Source organism: Ciona intestinalis, chromosome 9 (genome assembly GCF_000224145.3).
Source record: "Ciona intestinalis chromosome 9, KH, whole genome shotgun sequence".
NCBI classification, from domain to species: domain Eukaryota; kingdom Metazoa; phylum Chordata; class Ascidiacea; order Phlebobranchia; family Cionidae; genus Ciona; species Ciona intestinalis.
This window is the reverse complement of record NC_020174.2, coordinates 6,126,844-6,145,390: the sequence shown is the minus strand read 5'-3', so window position 1 is coordinate 6,145,390 and position 18,547 is coordinate 6,126,844. Positions and strand designations below refer to the sequence as shown.

Here is an 18,547-nt window from a genome sequence, read left to right as displayed (position 1 = left end):
CCCATATTTATGGCTTATTCAAATAAACAATTAGAAAGAACAATTTTTATACAGTTTTGGTCTATATGCGACCTTAACAAACCGATAACATGGGTGTACTAACAGAAACGCGGGACTGATTTTATCTAAACGACTTAGTGTGGATAATGCTGCCTAAACTAATAACAACAAATATCTTAGATACGTAACTTTTGATTTTTTTGTCAGGTTAAAATGTTAATGCACTTACCGTAATAAGCAGTCAGTTCTAACTAAGTAACTATATATCTTAGTTTGATATAAACTGACTATAGCGCAGAGCGTAACTGACAAACAGCGAGACAACTCACGCCAGCGTATATATCCTTTAGTCCAATAGTTAGACGCGCACAATAACGCAAGCTTGCGAAACAGGATGCTTGGAACAGTTATTAAGCCACTACAGAGCTTCCTTTAAACTCGGAAAGAGAATTTTTCACACTAGAGGTTTCTGGACGCAAATATGACCTGGGGTGTCTTAATCACTATAAACTTTATTTGGTAACGACGGATAAATCGGTTTTGTATATTTGTATCGCAAAAAAGCTTAATAATTAAGCGTATCACATATTATAGCTTGAATGTACTGTTATTATACTGCAATGTAAAAATTATCAATCAAAAGTTGTTATTTGACGTCACAAATGGTACTAAACCTACTATGAGCGAACACTCGTTCCAAATACTATATCAATACTTGTTTACAAAAAACAATAGTTTTAAAAGTAGGATTGCCTTCGTTTGGGCAGCAGATAGGAATTCGTGTTGCAGGCGAAGACTCAGAACGAAAAGGAGGGCGAACATACCGAAGACTAAGGTACAGTAACAAATTAAAGGCTTCTATATTTAGCCCAATAAAGAAAACTTTCAAATTAAAACAAAATCTTGCTTAACGAGCGTTTGTATTGTATTGTAGTCTACGCGAGTTTTGCAATAGAACATTCTGCGAGTAAGATTCTATGAGGATATAAATTTAATGAGGGCGTGTGCTTGCTTGTCCGGGCGAAACCAAACAGCGAATATATTGTAGACCACACAACGCGGTTTAAAGCGTGGATCTTCCGTCAATAACTATATTATCTCATACCAAATAAGTTCTGCAAGGTTTATGTGGTGTGACTGCTGAAATAGGCGGGGGGCGTTTACAAATACAGTAAATGGAAAATAGAAGCGATTCAGACCAGCAGTTTAAGTTAGCATATTCGCGGAAGAATGAAATGTCGCGTATATAGAAGAAAGTAAAAATACAGTTGTGGTGTAAGATGGGATACTGTTAGCGCATAAAGCCTATATTTTCTGTTTTGTTCCATCTTACCGCACTTTACTGTATATTTTTATTTTTTTGTTTTACAGACGTTTTAAGAAGTGTGCGGAGCGGCTTAATCATCCAGCATGGCGAATGTGTTCACGAAAAGAAGCAAAATGCCCAGGACTACCACGCTCTCGGATTACGGGTTCCGCAGCAAAGTAGAGCAGGCAAAAGCGAAGGAAAACATGGAAGAAATGCGACTACACTCGCCAACTAGGAGACAGAACCCACAGCCCATTGGACTTGTTTACCAAAGCCCGTATAATCGCCACAACCACGTTAGTGCTATTGGTATATTACGGTGGGGTAAAATGGAACATGTGTACATTATTCTCTTTTATCGTCCCACTTTGTAGAAAAGAAATTATATATACAAGAATATATAACTGTAGCCACTCCAGAATACCGTTGTTAATTGTTAAAAACATAAAAAACAAAAAATATAAATTCCTCATGCTTATACCTGCTTTCCTAGAACTTCGCCTTTCAAAGCTACATGAGAACCAACTAACAACTAACCAATCAACATATTAATATCATAAAACAACGGTTTACATACACGTCATGTTGTCTATAGTTTTGTATAGAAATTAATCAACTTTTTATGCAAATCAAGCTGTGGTTGTTTCCAACAGGTTTTCGGTATCTGGAATCCGAACCAACTTATGCCGGTACTTCGGTGCGGCGTCACTCTACCGCATCTACGTAAGTATATGGGCTATACTATGCATTCTAATACAGCAAGAACAAATAAAAACGACTGTCGTTTTGCCGGAAATTGGCTCTTTTTCGTTAAAAACATTTTTTCCTTATCGTTTTTAAGGAGATAAATAAAAAGTTATTATTATGTGTTAAAAACCCAACGCTTTTCAATTACTACTTGCCCTGCTATATTTGCCACTCGTTTTCTACAACTTAACGCGTATTTTTAATTATAGTACCTTTCACACAAGCACGCGTGTACAGTTTGCACTGTACCATTCTACAGTTTGCCACGTAATAATTAGCTGCATTTGGTTATCGATAAATTGGATTAAATCACGCCTTCCGTAAAGGACGCGAGTCATCCAACGGCTCGCGTACATTGACCATTACCGCTGGCACAGCATTATACAGGTTGAAATTATAGATTCGGCGATAACAGTTTGGAAATATTGAAACATTTAGAACTTAAAATCAGATTCAAAAATTCCAAAACCGAATTCATGGTTTGAATCGAAATAGGCAACAAACGAAAAAACAGTCAAACGAATTTTGTTCTATTATGCATGTGAACGAATTAATGTCACTCCCTGGTCAAGAAAACACGCGACCACAGAGGTTGCAGCGCCAGGCCTTGAACCCGTTAATTCTGGGCTTGAAAGGCGCTACGATATTCTCCTATACCTACACTAAGTTGCTTTTCCTGCTTACTTGTGTTTAATCCACAGAGTCGACAAACTTTTCTTGCGCCCACCATCCCGATATGCTTGCTAACTACATGATACCTGCAAACCAGGGAGGTAAGATTAGCGTCAATAACCCAGTGGTACCTACTGTTGCTGATCGGTTAGACTTAGAGCGTTCACCTATAAACCAGAAGATAGGGGTTCGTTGCTCGATGTTGCCACCACAGTATGCGCGTATATTAAGTACAAAACATCAAACTGCAATTGCTTTAACCCAGTGGACACTAATGGGTTGTCTATATTGTCAGCCCCTCAAAAAAATCCAAACGCATAACGTAACTTACCTGATGGTAACTCGTAAGCGGGCACGAGGTGTGTACGAAACAGAACACTCGTGTTATAAAGACTGTCGTTGCCCCGTCACTTTATTACCGAATTCAACTCTAATAAAAAACAAAAAAACGTTTCACAGCCCCGATCCAAAGAAAGCAGCCAGAGGTCCATTACACCCGTAACACAATACAACGACAATGTTTTCAATGGCCACCAAACATCCCTGAGAAGTTCAAGGGGATGGTACAGTCAACACGGTTCGGACACAGCCACAGGGCACCGGTGGTAGGCATTGGTAAGATAGGTAGCTGAAACTGAAACCGCTTCATCGTGCTGGCAAGTTTCATTAAACATATCATGGTATCTAACTGGTATTTTTAAGTAGTACCTGTACATGTAAACGTATACAGTATGCACTGTATATAATCTGTAGCAGTAGATCTGCAGCATTTTCAGTTTAATTTGCAACGATTTCCAGCAATATTGTTGGTAACTTGGTCGTGACGCAATACTTAACAATTTATTGGCAAGTGTTTAACGCATATAGCCTACAAACGCCGGTTTGTAAAAAATCAGCTACACAAAACAGCCGTCAACACTAGGGTGCTGCACAGTGTCAAAACAAATAGTTCAATAAAGTATTATTTATACAGCAAGACTAATCTTCATATTTTCCCCAGTCCCAAACGCCATGCCGCGCGCATACGCGTCTGTGCGTTCCTACCCAGAAGAAACACGCAGCAGCTCCGATGTCAACAAAGCAACGCAGAAACGCCCACGCCTGCTTTCCCGGCCCGAAAACAAGCAGCAACTCACTCCCAGTGTCCCTTCCCGTGCTTAAACAAGGCGTCAGACTGCCACCTTTTTCGCACACCTCATGCGCCGACAAAGTGACAGTGTACATTTGAAATAAAATGATTCCTATTTTCAAATTTCAAATTATCGCTGTTTTTCTTTTTTGTTTTTCTATTCCAATATGTTTTTCCAATTTCAAACTATTTTTCCTTTTTCTACGAAAGTTCCAGTTAGCAATTTTCCATCTTATGATAATTTGAGTATTGATTCATTGTATACATGATCTGTTTCATCTTATATTTTCCAGTTTAAAATCCCTTCATACAGTAATTACGATTTTAAACTTTTTGCGTCCAATTTCTGTGGCAAAATTTCAACGTCCTCAAACGCACTCGTAAATTTCGCTAACTGCCAGTCTGCAACAATTACTTCCAACTCCAAATTAAAATTGCCACTCCCGCGCACCTCATGCACTGCGTAGTGTTCCCTAAGCCATTCAAGGTGCCCTCCAACGGCAGGAACCCGTAGTGTACAAACTTTTCGATCAGTAGCTTTCATTATTCCATTCTGTATTTGAATGGCAAGACTTGACAAACCTGTTCCTTCTGTAGCAGAGACGTGACAGATAACTGCCGGGCGAAGACTGCGCACACCAGGTGTCAGTGAACGAGGTTTTGGTACAATTACATCTGGAAACACTGTTTTCTTGGTTTTACCAACGACCTCACTGAACGGGTCATCACTGAAAAGTTGAGAGGAATTCTGAATTTGCGAATATTACCAACGCATTGTATTTTGCGTTACATTTAGTTGTGATGTAAATTACTACATATAATTTTAACAAAACTCTGGCACAGCTGTTAGCACAGTGTGTGGACACGATAAACAGTTTACAACACATTCGCCTTAAGTAGACATGATGTATGAAACAGAACTTCGGCGTTACAGCAACTGTCGTTGCCCCGATACTCAAGATTAAATAAGTCACATTCATCCTTCGAAATGTTATTGAAAATAAACTTATTTCCTAAAAAACTACTGCATATAAATAACCACTTAAGTATTGCATAAGTGTTGCATATACCAACTTACCGAACTGGTTTCACCAAATCAACTTTGTTCCGGACCTCAATAATATTTTCCAACAATGATGGCGGTAGTTTAAGTTGGGAAAGAACTTTCAAAACATTACGCAGCTGATTTTTTGAGTGCGGATGACTTATGTCACGAACGTGTATGAGAAGGTCCTGAATTTAATAAAAAAACTTTTATTACTAAGATGTTTTCTATAGGTATTCTATATGGTGGTATCGCCCAATGTGTGTACTGTCGCAAGCCAATTAACGATAATTGAGCCAACCCAGTAGTCACTTAAGGGTTGTCCAATTTGTCAGCTATACAGAAAAAAGTGACATTCATTTATTGTTATTATTATTATATATTGTATTTTTTCAAAGGTTAACAATACTGTCATATGTTTTGTCAAAATATAAGTATTTTAGAATTTATTTTGTTAAACCAAACCAAAACAAGTTAGTTTCGACTTACAGCTTGTAGCATATCCTCCATTGTGGCTTTAAATGCGTCAATCAAAGAATGAGGTAGTTTGGATAGAAAACCAACTGTATCAACCAGTACATAGCTGGAAATAATAAAAAAACTTTATTTTTCTTGTCATAGTTTCGTTGTCGCACAAAGGGGGGGTGAAAAAAGTCACAAAGAGTCGCGAAACCCAGGATGGTACTATGATTGAGCCACAGTACTTAACATGTAAATACAATGAGATACTTTGTGTAGAGGTTGAGAATAAGAAAGAAACACCATAGCACTCTAGGTGTTGGGGTAATGAGCCAATTCTAGCCTGAAACTCAGGTTCCATTACATGTTACGTTATTCACCCGTGTAGAATATAATACAAAAGAAAGAGAAATACCGTAAATTGTTAGGTAGAATAGCAGCATGGGCAGTCACATCCAAAGTTGCAAATAAATAATCTTTCGGTTGAATTCGTTCAGACAAAACAGATAGAGCTTTGATAAGACTTGTTTTGCCTGTAGAAAAATGTTGGAAACTGTAAAAATAAACTTAATTTCCCAGGTTTTAAATAAAAAGAAGATAAAATGTTAGGAGCAAAAAGAACACCTGTGTTCTTAGTTACAGTAGTTGCCTCGCCAAGTGAGGATAAACAAGTTACATTCAATAGTTAACCTGCATTAGTATATCCAATCACAGCAGCAACAGGAACAGCATTTCGTTTCCTTGCTTCTCTATGCTCGTTCCGAATTCGTTTCACGTGTTTTAATCTCTTCATTAAACGTTGCTCTTTCAAATTGAATTCTCTTCTTACAAGTTCACTGTATGTTTCACCACTGCCTTTACCCTGCTGGTGCCTGGATAAATAAATTGGTTCTCCAGTATTTGATTTAGGTGCAGTACTATGTACTACATATAATTTTGGTTTACAATTGAATTATTGCTAATCTTTAGCAGTTGACCACAATAAATATAAAGTTATTTTTTTAAGAAGAGTTGCTCAGAAGTTTTTGTTACAGTTAAGTTATTTCTTGCGGTTATATGAGGTGAATTTAATGCAGTCTATTATATATAGGTTCGTATTTTAGTGCCAGGAGACCTGGAATGTACACCAGACTAAAAAAATATTATGTTTGTTACATACTGAGATTGGTGTTTTGATGTTTCATTAGGAACCTTCATTGTAGCTTTGTCCATTGGTAATTGAGCAAGCGCAACTTGTAGTTTGGCTTCTTTGGTTTTTGCTCTCAGTTTAAATATTTGAAGTACAAGACTGTAGCTGGAACATTTATGAGAAAGAATAATATAGAAGGATGGGGGTAAGATGTGATACCATTATCATCACATAATATTCAAATATCTATTTAACAACGGTCTATGAGAGTCGTAAGAATACGATTTAATAATTCTCTAAATGTTCTTCATTTCTTGCCTAATGGGATAAAAAATAGAATGAAAAGGTGTCTTAACTTCCCCTGCCCTATACGAAACGGCAAAAACTATAAATATTTACTTTACCGGTCAAAAATATGCTCCAAGCCTGACGCCTGTTGTAAAGTTGCTTTCTGAATATTCGTAAGTTTTTCCACACTAACAAACAACGAGTTCACAGTTTGTTTTTCTTTCAGTTTTTCCATCAAGTTCTGGAAATTTTTCTTGGAAAAAATCTCATTGCTGTTTTTGTTTCTGCAAATTTAAATTGTTATTATTTATTTTTAATTATTATTAAATCTTAATCTATAAAACAAGTTAAACTGTACAATATAACAGTATAGTAGTCTCTAGACAAAACATAAATTATTGCTACAACTAAAAAAAACACTTAAATCAAGGCAACAGTGTGTATTCAATATAGCCATCTGTGATGCATATGTTAACAGTTTAACACTAATGATCCGATGGTTTTGTGTGAAAAAAGCACCTTAAATCTCAGGAAAAAATGGAATGTGCTAAAAATTATATTATTGGGCAGAAACTAAACACCAAAGATGTTAGAAAATATAAAACAAGCAGAAAATACATTTTCTGGTCTAAACCAAAAACCCTTCTGCTCACCGTATGCGTAAGATAACACTACCATGTACTTTCCAATCTGGTAAAGTCTCGACCAGCGCGACAGATTCATCGAGTTCAAGTTGTGGGTTAGTTATGTGTGGGGTGGATATATAAACGTCCTTGCTCACATCTGTAATAGGTATTTGAATGTAACTTGCTTTATTCTTAAGTGGTAGGTAATCAACAATCATTATAACACAGGTGTTTAGATACCTCGTGCCACAAGGGTGTTTATACGTACGCACAATACACTTACTATCCGCTTGTACACTGCCTGGTATGCTAATAATATATTACCTAATATATCTAGTTATCTACTATATAATAGATAAGATTGAGCCCAGGGGTTAGCATATGACGAGGCAGGGGGATTCACAACACTTAACATGAAAATTTTTATTACCTTCTGCTTCGTACGGTTGTATTACAAACACCGCTCGTGTGGATCCCAAATACCAGTCTACTTTTTCAGTATTCAGGTCTTCGGTTTCAGACTCGTCAAAAACTTCGCTCGTATATCTTCGCCAATTGGATGGGCTGATAAGTTGATCTTTTAAGTTACGGCGACGAGACCACACGCTACCTGAACGACTTGGTGTTAAATTTGTTTGAGTTTTTCTGTTTGCTTGCTGTGCAAAATTACAAATCTTCGCCCCAATGCGTTTTACTTCTTTGTACTGAAGAGTATTTATCGAAATAAAGTTTCTGAGCATAGTTCTTTAGAGTTTGTAAGCGTGTAATCAGGAAACACAACTAAAAACACAAGTTTTATGTTTTACACAAAAGTGAAAAACCTCAAAACCGACATTAGGTTAAGGTGCTTCCCCAGAAGTAGGGACTTTTTTTTATAGAAACCATATGACGTAAATATGTTTGAAACAAAAGCGCTTGATATCCTTGTATTAGAAAAACATTTTATGCTCCTAAGTCAATATATTTTGCATTTTAATGTCACTTACGTCTGTAAAGAAAATTTAGAACCAAATGAATTGTAGAAAAGATACGTGAATTATTTTAAACATCATTTTGTGTATAAGATTTTTATGAGGTACGGTTAAGGTTCACTGAAGAACGCTATTGTTAGGGAAAAAATAACAGAAATACAATATTTATAATACGTACTTTAGGTGTACTTTATTTAACCTAAAAAGACTGCAAAATTTTGAGGTACTATTTCTTTACAGTTTAACAATCACGAAAACATGCTTCGTCGTGGATCTGAAGGCAAGAAACCGCTGAAAGAGAAAGTTTTGCTACTTTACGATGCAATCTTCAAAGCGGAGGATATATCGCTAGAAAACCCCAACTTCTGGGATGAGTTCTTCCTACTCCGAGCAAACACGGACTACTTGGAGAAGAAGTTAGAAGCAATGACCATCAAAGATCTTTTAAACTTTAAGGAGGATTTAAATCGATTCTTCGCAAAATGCGCGGAGTATATTATGTGTGATTATTTAATCCGGAAGATAAATTCTCTCCAGACGATGTCCTGTTTGTTTCGGATCATCCTCTCACATGATCTCGGAGACCACGGGTTTGAAGTGATTGATTTGTTGGTTGGTTTCGGATCAGCGGATGTGCAGATGCAGCTCCTCCTTCGATCGCTGACCTCCATCCTCACAAATACTGTGGATGGATCCTTGGAAGATGAGGAAGAAGACCTTGAGAGAAATTATCCTCCGATCTTGAAAACTTTGGCTCTTCAACTGCTGCTCATCATCTCGACAGGAAGGGACAATGTCAGCCAGAACACATTTCTTGAATATGTGATGCTAGAAGAAGAAGGAATAGAAGCTGCTCTAGTTGAAATGCTTGCCGATCCTGTGGAGCGTAGCAGACATGGTGTTGATATTATCCTTCTGCTGACACTGTTGGTCAACTATCGGAAATATGAGTCTGTTAACCCATATATTATGAAACTTTCAATACTGGATAACGAGTTGGCCCTAAACGGCCTTTCTTCTGTAATTTCAATGTCATTGGCTACGTTTAACAACCAGTTTACCAATAAACAAGAAGAATCAAAAAGTTCCGGTCTGTTCTCCACCATCACAAACATGGTAGGCAGTATGTTTATTGGTGATTCTGATGTACAGAAACATATGATCAAGTCCAATGAAGCAATACTGCTTGCACTGTATGAAGCTGTACACCTCAACAGGAATTTCATATCCGTACTTACACATTCCCACCCTGATGCTCTTATGGAAGCCCCTCCTACAACTCCAAAAGGTGGAGAGATGCGTCATAGTAAACCAAACACACCTACGATGGATTCTGTTGTTCCTATTGGGAAGACCAGCAATGTCCTTTGTACTTTTATCCAATACACGTCTATCATCATGCAGGACACCAAAGTGAAGCAGAACATCAGTAGTTCAAAGCTGTGTTTCATAATTCTTTCATGCATCACCGAAGACCAGCTTGCTAATTCATTTCTGCACGACGCAAATATGATTTTTCATATTCCGATTCACAGAATGCCGATGCGACACCGCAAAGCACGCCCTGCAGATTGTGAAAGAAGTCGACCCTTAGCTTGCTGGCTGTTTGATCTCACTTCAGAGTTCCTTGTAACGCATATGATGAAGGACTTCCCATTTATGCAACATATGAGGTGTATTGGTATCATCCACAGATTAATGTGCTACGAGAAGAAATGCCAGATTAGGCTTCAATATCACTGGAAAGAACTCTGGAGCGCTTTACTTACGTTTCTTAAGTTTGTTTTGTCCAACGAAAATAGCTTCATCGCTCAATGGAAAAACGGGGTTTTTGTTTTGTTGACTCAGATAGTTAACCTGTTCAATATGTTTGTAACTTTCGGCGATACTTTCCTACCTTCTCCCACCAGTTATGATGAACTGTACTACGAGATTGTGCGCATGTCCCAGATATTCGACACCATGTACACCCTGGTGCTGCGTTACATAAACCACCCGGAATATAAAGAGTTTGCTTCCAAACTCAACAGCGCGCTTGTGAACATCAGAGCTATTATTCTGCATTTCCGACCAAAAATCGACAAGTATTCAAAGGACAACAACCAAGCCACCCTAACTGAAGAAGAGGTGCTAGAAGTGGTAAGAAACAACTACGATAGTCTTACACTTCGCTTGCAGGACAATCTGGACCATTTCGAGCGATATTCTGAAAGACCAAAAGAAGTTTCATTTTTCAGTGACCTAGTCCGTTCTGTTGTTCAAGGCTATAGAAGAAATGTTATATTTGAACAAGTCGATTTACAAAAGTACTCCAGTACATAGTTGATTTAATTGATAGTGTACGCATCATATAGCCTACCTTCATATTTTACTGTGCGCCTGCCTACATGGCTTACTGCTTTCAAATCATGTCAAATGTATATAATATTCATATTACTGTTTTGTTTATATTTTAAAGCCTATACATCTAGACATGAAGTTGGTGTATTTATTTATAAATGCCACATTTTCAAAATGCTTGAAAAATACAAGGTTGCTTCATAGCAAGAAATTACTACCGAATATTGGATGCTAAATGGATATATATATATATACTATTATTTGTTACCACTGTAATGCATTTATACCACTTTATAATCTATCGAGTACAAACAGAAATAAAAGACAAAATTAATTCCAAACTGTTGATTCCTGAAAAAATAATGATCCAAATTATTTCAAGTACCCCAATGTTTGTGTGTAAACTTCCATTTCTCTGTTTATTTATTAATTTACATCGTAATATTTCCTGATAAATTCATGCATGCTGTGACATTTGTCTCTCCATTCAGATATTCATCAACAAAAATGAAGTAAACGGCCTATTAAGGCCCAAAAGCATGGTGACAGGTGCATCTATTTTGTGTAATTCATGAATAAAGCCCACTGTGCGTTTAAAATGAAAGATACGGACTTAAACAGCCCTGGATTTAGTAGAAACTCAAAAGTGGTTCAGTTTTTTGACCTGTCAAGAGGCCTTGGTATCAGAGTGGTAGGTGGAAATAAACCAGATGACGCTGGAAGCAGTTTCGGGATTTTTATCAAGAAAATAATTCCTGGTGGTGCAGTGTCTACGGATAAATCAATAAAAGTGGGAGATGAGATAATACAGGTTAATGGCATTGATCTGACTAAGTCAAGTAACCAAAGGTGATTTTATATATGTGTGTAAATACTCAATACTCAATTTTTTTGTGCCTTTTTCTTTACCTTTTTTCATTAATAAAACACAATTTAATTTTTTTTATTTTGTGATTTTAAGGTAACAGTAACAGGCGTGAATAAATATGTTTTATTTTGTGTATTACAAACAGTTTCATTTCATACAGGGCTGTAAACATTCTGCGTCAATCGTCATCAAGTGTGTGCGTTACAATGACAATCTCTGGAGATGAGTATGCCAGGTAACTAAACACCACATACTTGGCTTTCACAGTTAAACATTAACCTTAAGTAGCTTGGGGGATAAAGATAAAACAAAACCATGTACTCAGTATTTCAAAGGTATGAAAACGTTAACTTACAGATCAGAGTTTGCAAGATATTTAAAATTGAGCGAAACAAAAGCACAGAAGAAGCTACGAATGGTGGCTAATAATGGAAGAGGTAAAACCTAATGCGTTACATTTGTAAAATTAAAATTTCATTCGCAAAACACTGTTGTGATTTGGTTTTTATAAAGTTAACAGCCACACTTTTTTTATTTATTTTATCTCTAGCGTTGTAAGTCTGTCATATTGCTGTTAATAAACAGGATTATGTTAAACAAGCAGAGAGATACAAATACGTGGTATAAGTTATTACCGCATTGGTTTATAATTACTTATTGTTCATTAAGTAATCTTTTAGCGGCTTATCTGGTATAAAACATAGTGTATTTTCGATGTTTTGAAAATATACTCACACTGTTTTATACAAGATAAGCCACTAAAAGAATAATTACATTATTCCTGGTAGCAGAAGTAACGTAATTATTGTCCAACGTTCAGATTCGATGATCAGTGACATCACAAGTTCAGGTGACGAGTTAAATGAGGATTTACCAAACTCCATTGATAAGTTTGAAATCAGAATTAAAATAAAGAAAACAAACGCTGGGATTGGACTCAGAGTTCAAGAAGAGGATTGTCACCATTATCCTGGTATTTTACATGCAATTTATGGTTGTACTTCTTTATTTACTAAAAGATAATATAATATCTATATTATGTTTGTAATGTAATGGGCTATAGGTGTACAGTATTTACACAATGCATGTAGTTATGGCTGTAGTGCAGGTAGCTGGCCACAACAACTTGCTTACTTTGTTTGCTGAAAGTTAAAATTGTTACCATGCATAGTATGCACCCTATGTTTGAATATATTTTTTGTATTTGTTGTTAGTTTAAAATCACCATTGTTTAATGACTATTACATCCGTGTCATATTTACTTTAACATAAACATAACATGTTGATTTATTGTAACTTGCTTTATCCTCGTGCGGTGGGCAACGAACCAACGACAGTCGGTATAACACGGGTGTTCTGTTTCATACACCTCATGACTGCTTACAAGTTACCACGTATGTAACTTTGTGGGTTACTTTTTATTTATACTGCATGGCTGACAATTTCAACCAACCCATTGACATGTTGATTCATTTATTTTCCAACAGTGTGGCTCGTATCTGCAATATTTCCTGGCAGTGATGCCGCAGATAATGGCCAGTTATGCTGTGGGGATAGAATCACAAGTTTGAATGGCAACACTGTTGTGGGTTTCACAGCAGATCAGTTGCATTCATTGTTGCTTCGTGAAAAACTGAGGCGGGAACCATGGTAACTTATTTTCTTCATAAAACTTTTATCATGCACCTATTGTCGTGTGTTTCACGTACGTTGCATTAAATACCTTAACTGCCACTGATGACCATTCTTATGAAAGTTCAATCCATAACTTTTTACATGTACATTTATCGTAATGTGTTTAATGTACTGTTGCTTTATAAAATTTAATTCCTCTCTAAATTTAAAAAAGTTCAAAAGTGAGATTTTGAGAGGAATTTTTTTTCTAATGTTAAAAACCATTTTCGATTCATCCAGTGTCAACATCGGGTATGTTCCTTCAAATATTCCGTTGTCAGATTTATTTCCACGAAGATATGTGAACGGTACAACAACATCTAGACTCTCAATTTCAAGTAAGTGTTCTTTTATTTAATATATATAAATATTTTACAAAAGAAACTGCAAAACTTGATTCAATCTTAAATGTACAGTCATGACCTTTTTAACTAAATGTTGAAATGTTTTGTGGCCGCCTATCATAAAAGCCTTTTATCTTACCTTGTATATACATGTTATTTATACACTTCATGATATCTTTATCCAGGCACAAGTCCAAGGAACTCCAACAATGATGTTTCGTGTAGAGTCAACCAATCTGCTCAAACAACAGAAACATCTGATTTGAAATTTGAAGCTGTAAGATGAATATATTAACATATTATCCACTTTCTTGTGCCATCATATATTTGTTAATAGAACACTTTATTCAAGAACGCCTCTTAGAAAATTCTAATGCATGTATCTTGAGAGAATTTATGTCATCAAATGTCTGGGTGCTGGGATTTTGCACAAATTTTTTATTATTTTCTTTATTTTCAAACTAGTTTCCAAAGCCGGCTCCCAGATCCCGGAGGTCGACCGCATCTTTCAAGTCCTCCGGATCAAGCTCCTCCTCTTCAAACATCCAGCGTTCATCACCACAAAGAAGAATGTCGTTCAGTGAAAACGAAAAAATTGAGGTGGTAAAAGTTTACTTTAAATTATTTGCTTGATATCGCATGTCAGAGCGAAAAGGAATATATCCAGCGTTCAGTTACTCAAACAACACAATTGGCCAAACTGTCAAGGGAAAATCTCCATTACAATTGAAGTCCTTGTGTGGTAAATATCCAACTGGGGCTTAAATTCAAGGTTCCATAACTTGGCTGCAAGACCTCATTTATATATAATAAATTAAAATAAAACTAAATTGCCAATTTTCTTTCAGGTTTACAAACTATGTGAAGCGCTTAACTACCTCGGTACGGTTTCAAGCGAAGAGCAAATTACGCAGCTGAAAAGAGCATTAAAAAAATCGGACAATGATCTAGTACAGTACGGAGGTAATGCCAGATAATAACATTGCAAAATTTTGTCATTCACTGATCACTTTAGTTTTCACTACAATTCCATCCAGGTTGTCTGGGGTAACATGACACCGAATAATGCGTATTGATAAATTTTCTTCACTTTTTAACTTCTTATCCAGATTTTGTGAAAGCCATGCTAAAGGTGTTTCATGAGCAGCTACACACACTGTATGTTGATAACTCACTTTTAAAAAATCACACAAGTGATGAATCTAATCCTTATCTAAATGGAGGTCCATCTTCAGTAAGGAAAACATCTAGTAATACAGAAACGGAATCGAAACTGACAGAGGTAAAAAGACATTTGTTCCTAAATTGCGCTGCAATGCTCTGGTTCGTATACAAAGTTTTACCACAGCTGTAATTCTAACCAAAAATCCACAATTCAAGTGTCAGAATTACAGAAAAATTACACAAATATGTTGTAACTTAAAAAAAGCCACTAAGTTTAGACATAAAAGCTCACCTTTCCCATTCAAGTGCATGTTTGTACTCCCAGGAACTAAAAGAGTTAAAAGAGAAAATGCAGCTTATTGAGAGCGAGAATACTCTCCTGAAAGAGCAGTTAGCTGCCATGAAGGATTTCCATCGTAGGAACGCATCCGAGGTGGATAACGCAAGGATGGCATCTCAGAGGGAATTGGAGAACATCAAGTTAGATTATGAAGAAGTTATTCGGTATGTTGGAAATTTGTTTGTTTATATTTTTATGATTGTTTTATAGTATAAGCTAAGCACACAGTGCATGCTACAGGCGAAGGGTATTTTGGTTTAATAAAAACCAAACAGTGGAAGAGTTTAGTTTAAATTTCTATGGGTTTTCTTAACGAAGCGGTATGAGAACAGACATTTAACCCAAAGGTTCAGAATTCTTTTTGCTCCCTAGTTCTCTTGAAGCAGAGTTAACAAACCTGCAGTCGAGTGAAAACTGCTTGGCTAAGCTTGATCCTAACAACGAGATGGAGAAGCAAGTAGCTGTAGCTGAGTGCGAGTGGAGGAAACTGGATATTGTGCGAAAATCAAACGAGGAAACGGTTGAATGCCTACTTGCGTTTGTCAATAAAGTTGTTCAATCTGGTAAGTGGCTTGATATTTTTCAGCAAGTGTGTCTGTAACCGGAGGTTATTGGTTCAAGGCTTGTCGCTGCTACCATTTAAGACACTTTTTTTTTTTAAAGGGGGGGGGAACGGCAATTGCTCCAATCCAGTGGTCACTAATGTGTTCTGTGCTAGATTCCAACTTGCCTTTACTTCCATTGTAGTGTTATAGGTAATAGCTCCGGCTCTCTTGGTGTATCCAAGACTGAACTTAATCCATAATTTTAACATGTGTTGCAGGACAAATAATTACCAGTACTGCATACAGTTTAAATCTCAAAAAGCATACAATATGTTTTTTCCCCCCGGGGCTGTTAATTTGCAGATGCAAAAACTTACGTGAAATACAACAAGAGCCACGAAGCGATTGAAACATTAGAGCAACTTGCTACTGAAGCTGAGCATCTGTATCTTACTGTTAGGTATTGTGTGTTTAACTTGTATACGTTTATATAGGGGCTGTAATCGTAGCCACTGAGGTATTTTTTTGTATTTGATACCGGGGTTGATGCTTGCTGCTGCTATAGTAGGTATGTGTATCCTTGGTCAAGACAATGTTTTATTGTCTAACAGACTTTAAATTCTCAGTCATTCAAAAAATAATCGCACTTTAAATTACATATGTGTTAAAAGCGGGCATGAGGTGTATGAAACAGAACACCCGTGTTATACAACTGTCATTGCCCCGTCATGCTTGGATAAATAACACCATCCAAATTAAATTTCACTCACTGATCATCAGGTCGGAGTCCAGGAAGAAAGAACTTCCGTTCGGATGGGAGCAAGCGAGCCTGGGTGACGGGAGGATTTATTTTATCGATCACGTGAACCACATCACTTCGTGGTCGGATCCGAGGATCAAGAAGAATGAAGAGGAAGAAAGGGAGAAGAATGTGTCGTCCTCCCCTGGTTCAACAGGTGATCATTTCAATCAAGTTTTCTCTGGCACCGAGAGTTATAACATGTATTATTCTACTGCCCTGGGGTCCTTGATGGGTTGTCTAAATTGTTACTTGTGGTAACTTGTAAGCAGGCATGTGGTGTATGAAACAGAGCACCCGTGTTATAACGACTATCATTTCCCCGCCTTGCGAGGATAAATAAGTTACATTTATTCAACGTAATAACCCCAAACCCCACAGCTGCAGACGACGAACCAATATACAGCGAGCCCCCTCCCTCTGTTGATTCTCCGCATTCTTACGCCACACAGAATGGAATCAACACAACTACTGAATCCCCTTCCTCATTTAGAGTCAAAATGAGGCGCGTGTGAAATTGAACTCCAAACATATTACTACAATGGTCATTTTAGGTAGACTTGCACCACAAAGGTATTTTTAAAATAGTTTTAAACTTCAGGTGGTTATGGTAAATTTGGGACGTTTGGGGCCTTTTTTTCGTATTTAGGCGTCAGTTAGATTTAGAAGTTTTTCTGGTATACAACACTCGCATTTTCCTGTTAAATCCAACCAGTGTGTGTCCTGTTGTATTGCAACAACACATATTTAACATCGTGAATTGAAATTCCATCACCACGTTTTCTACCTCTTCTCCACAAGCTTACATAACAGTGCTTCAATCCAGTGTTGCCGCCTTAAAAGTTTGCACTTTTAACCCCTATTACACAACACACACACGTTAGTTCCATGGTATGTAAATGGAAACACTTGCAGCCAAACCTACAGTATTTTTCACTGTCTTTAACACATTTTTCTATGTATAGGAAAATAAAGCACACCAAAACCTAGTTTTTCACACACACAACCCCTTTAGTTCAATAATGTCATATATTACACGTTTTTAGATAACTTTACACACATAGTATAATCTGAGCTGTAATTCCAACATATATTCACATTCACCACTGTTTATTATTTGCTGTGAATCTTTTTGCCAACAATTCTATATTATTGACGTACTTCATCAGCTGTGCCACAATATTTTATACTCGCGGCCATTACTGTCGTATCAACTTATGTGCGTTTTTTAGTAAATTAATAAAATAATAGGTATGGGTATTGGGTGTTTTGAATTAAGGCGTTTTTTAGTCGTGAGCAGAACCACAAACTTCACAACGAGGTGTATGAAACAGAACACTCGTGTTATAACGACTATTGCTGCCCGCTCTGCAAGGATAAATAAGTTACATTCATAATAGTATTGCTACACGGTTTCGTAGTAAACAAGATTTGAAGATATCCTGGTGGTCGCGTACTGTGGTTTCTCTCCTAACTGAAACACTTTTCGATTTCGCACGCATGGTCCACTCGAATGGACGTTAAGGGCTATTCGCCAGGATTCCAAAGCAGGTCGCCGCAATTTCCGTGGGTCGTGTTCGCCACCAGAAATTCTGTAAACGAGAGTGTCGCCACTCGTACCTCTCTCTGAGTGCAGATCGATAAGTTAAGGGGCGAACTGGAGCCTCAACTTTCGCTGTGTCGGGTAGGGGCAATTAACGCATATCTCTGGTAGGCCTTTTGTGTTGGATTTTAACTCTAACCGATTCCCTTGTAGTGCTGATTAGCAAAGCTCGGATTTGTCTGTCTGTCTGCACACTACAAAGACCAAGTTGAAGTTTAAGTGGGCGTATAGGGAATTCGTTAACGAACCACCTGTTTTGACGAACAGCTTAGGTTTTACATGAAAGTTAGGATACCGTGTAATGATAAACCAGCATTTTGCAGATTAGAACACTCATTTAATGCAGAATTTCCATATCGAGTAGGAACTATCTGTAAACATATGTCTTTACCTTTAAGAGTTTTGAGACCTATATTCAGTATTTTCTTTAAGCATTTTATTGGAGTATCAGTTTATATGTTTTTAACTTTAAAGGTTTTTAATCGTTTTGTCGCT

The 18,547-nt window shown here is 37.0% G+C and overlaps 5 protein-coding genes across 6 annotated transcripts in view; 3 read left to right on the top strand and 2 right to left on the bottom strand.

Annotated features, from left to right (window-relative positions):
* LOC113474062 overlaps positions 1-261 on the bottom strand; it is a 3,969-nt gene extending 3,708 nt beyond the window's left edge. The window contains exon 1 of the mRNA XM_026835981.1: positions 230-261. The gene's annotated coding sequence lies outside the window, so the exon portion shown is untranslated. The remainder of the gene's footprint in view (positions 1-229) is intronic.
* Positions 262-440: 179 nt separating this feature from the next.
* LOC100179252 lies at positions 441-4,238 on the top strand. 2 transcript variants are annotated; one of them, XM_026835978.1, is made up of 6 exons: positions 441-835; positions 1,372-1,605; positions 1,963-2,032; positions 2,758-2,829; positions 3,188-3,333; positions 3,729-4,238. In XM_026835978.1, the coding sequence occupies exons 2-6, from the start codon at positions 1,411-1,413 to the stop codon at positions 3,954-3,956; spliced, it is 711 nt and encodes a 236-aa protein (XP_026691779.1). In that variant the 5' UTR covers positions 441-835; positions 1,372-1,410; the 3' UTR covers positions 3,957-4,238. The 2 variants fall into 2 exon arrangements, with proteins under 2 accessions (XP_026691779.1, XP_002131911.1); XM_002131875.5 differs by having other exon boundaries at positions 3,188-3,343; positions 3,729-4,136.
* On the bottom strand, positions 3,119-8,264 carry LOC100184445 (putative GTP-binding protein 6). Its single transcript, XM_002131869.5, has 9 exons — positions 7,835-8,264; positions 7,432-7,561; positions 6,895-7,062; positions 6,521-6,655; positions 6,052-6,233; positions 5,777-5,894; positions 5,392-5,485; positions 4,936-5,090; positions 3,119-4,585 (listed from the first exon to the last, which is right to left on the bottom strand). The coding sequence occupies exons 1-9, from the start codon at positions 8,142-8,144 to the stop codon at positions 4,174-4,176; spliced, it is 1,704 nt and encodes a 567-aa protein (XP_002131905.1). The 5' UTR covers positions 8,145-8,264; the 3' UTR covers positions 3,119-4,173.
* Positions 8,265-8,476: 212 nt separating this feature from the next.
* Positions 8,477-11,205, top strand: LOC100183951 (armadillo-like helical domain-containing protein 3). The gene has a single exon (XM_002131863.4). The coding sequence runs from the start codon at positions 8,634-8,636 to the stop codon at positions 10,695-10,697; it is 2,064 nt and encodes a 687-aa protein (XP_002131899.1). The 5' UTR covers positions 8,477-8,633; the 3' UTR covers positions 10,698-11,205.
* LOC100181532 (syntaxin-binding protein 4-like) lies at positions 11,205-17,709 on the top strand. The gene is made up of 15 exons (XM_009861523.1): positions 11,205-11,564; positions 11,744-11,818; positions 11,941-12,020; positions 12,404-12,556; positions 13,071-13,233; positions 13,498-13,595; positions 13,787-13,878; positions 14,067-14,201; positions 14,450-14,564; positions 14,711-14,883; positions 15,091-15,269; positions 15,478-15,668; positions 16,014-16,110; positions 16,431-16,606; positions 16,831-17,709. Exons 1-15 carry the CDS (start codon positions 11,287-11,289, stop codon positions 16,962-16,964), a joined length of 2,139 nt encoding a protein of 712 aa, XP_009859825.1. The 5' UTR covers positions 11,205-11,286; the 3' UTR covers positions 16,965-17,709.
* Positions 17,710-18,547: the final 838 nt, after the last annotated feature.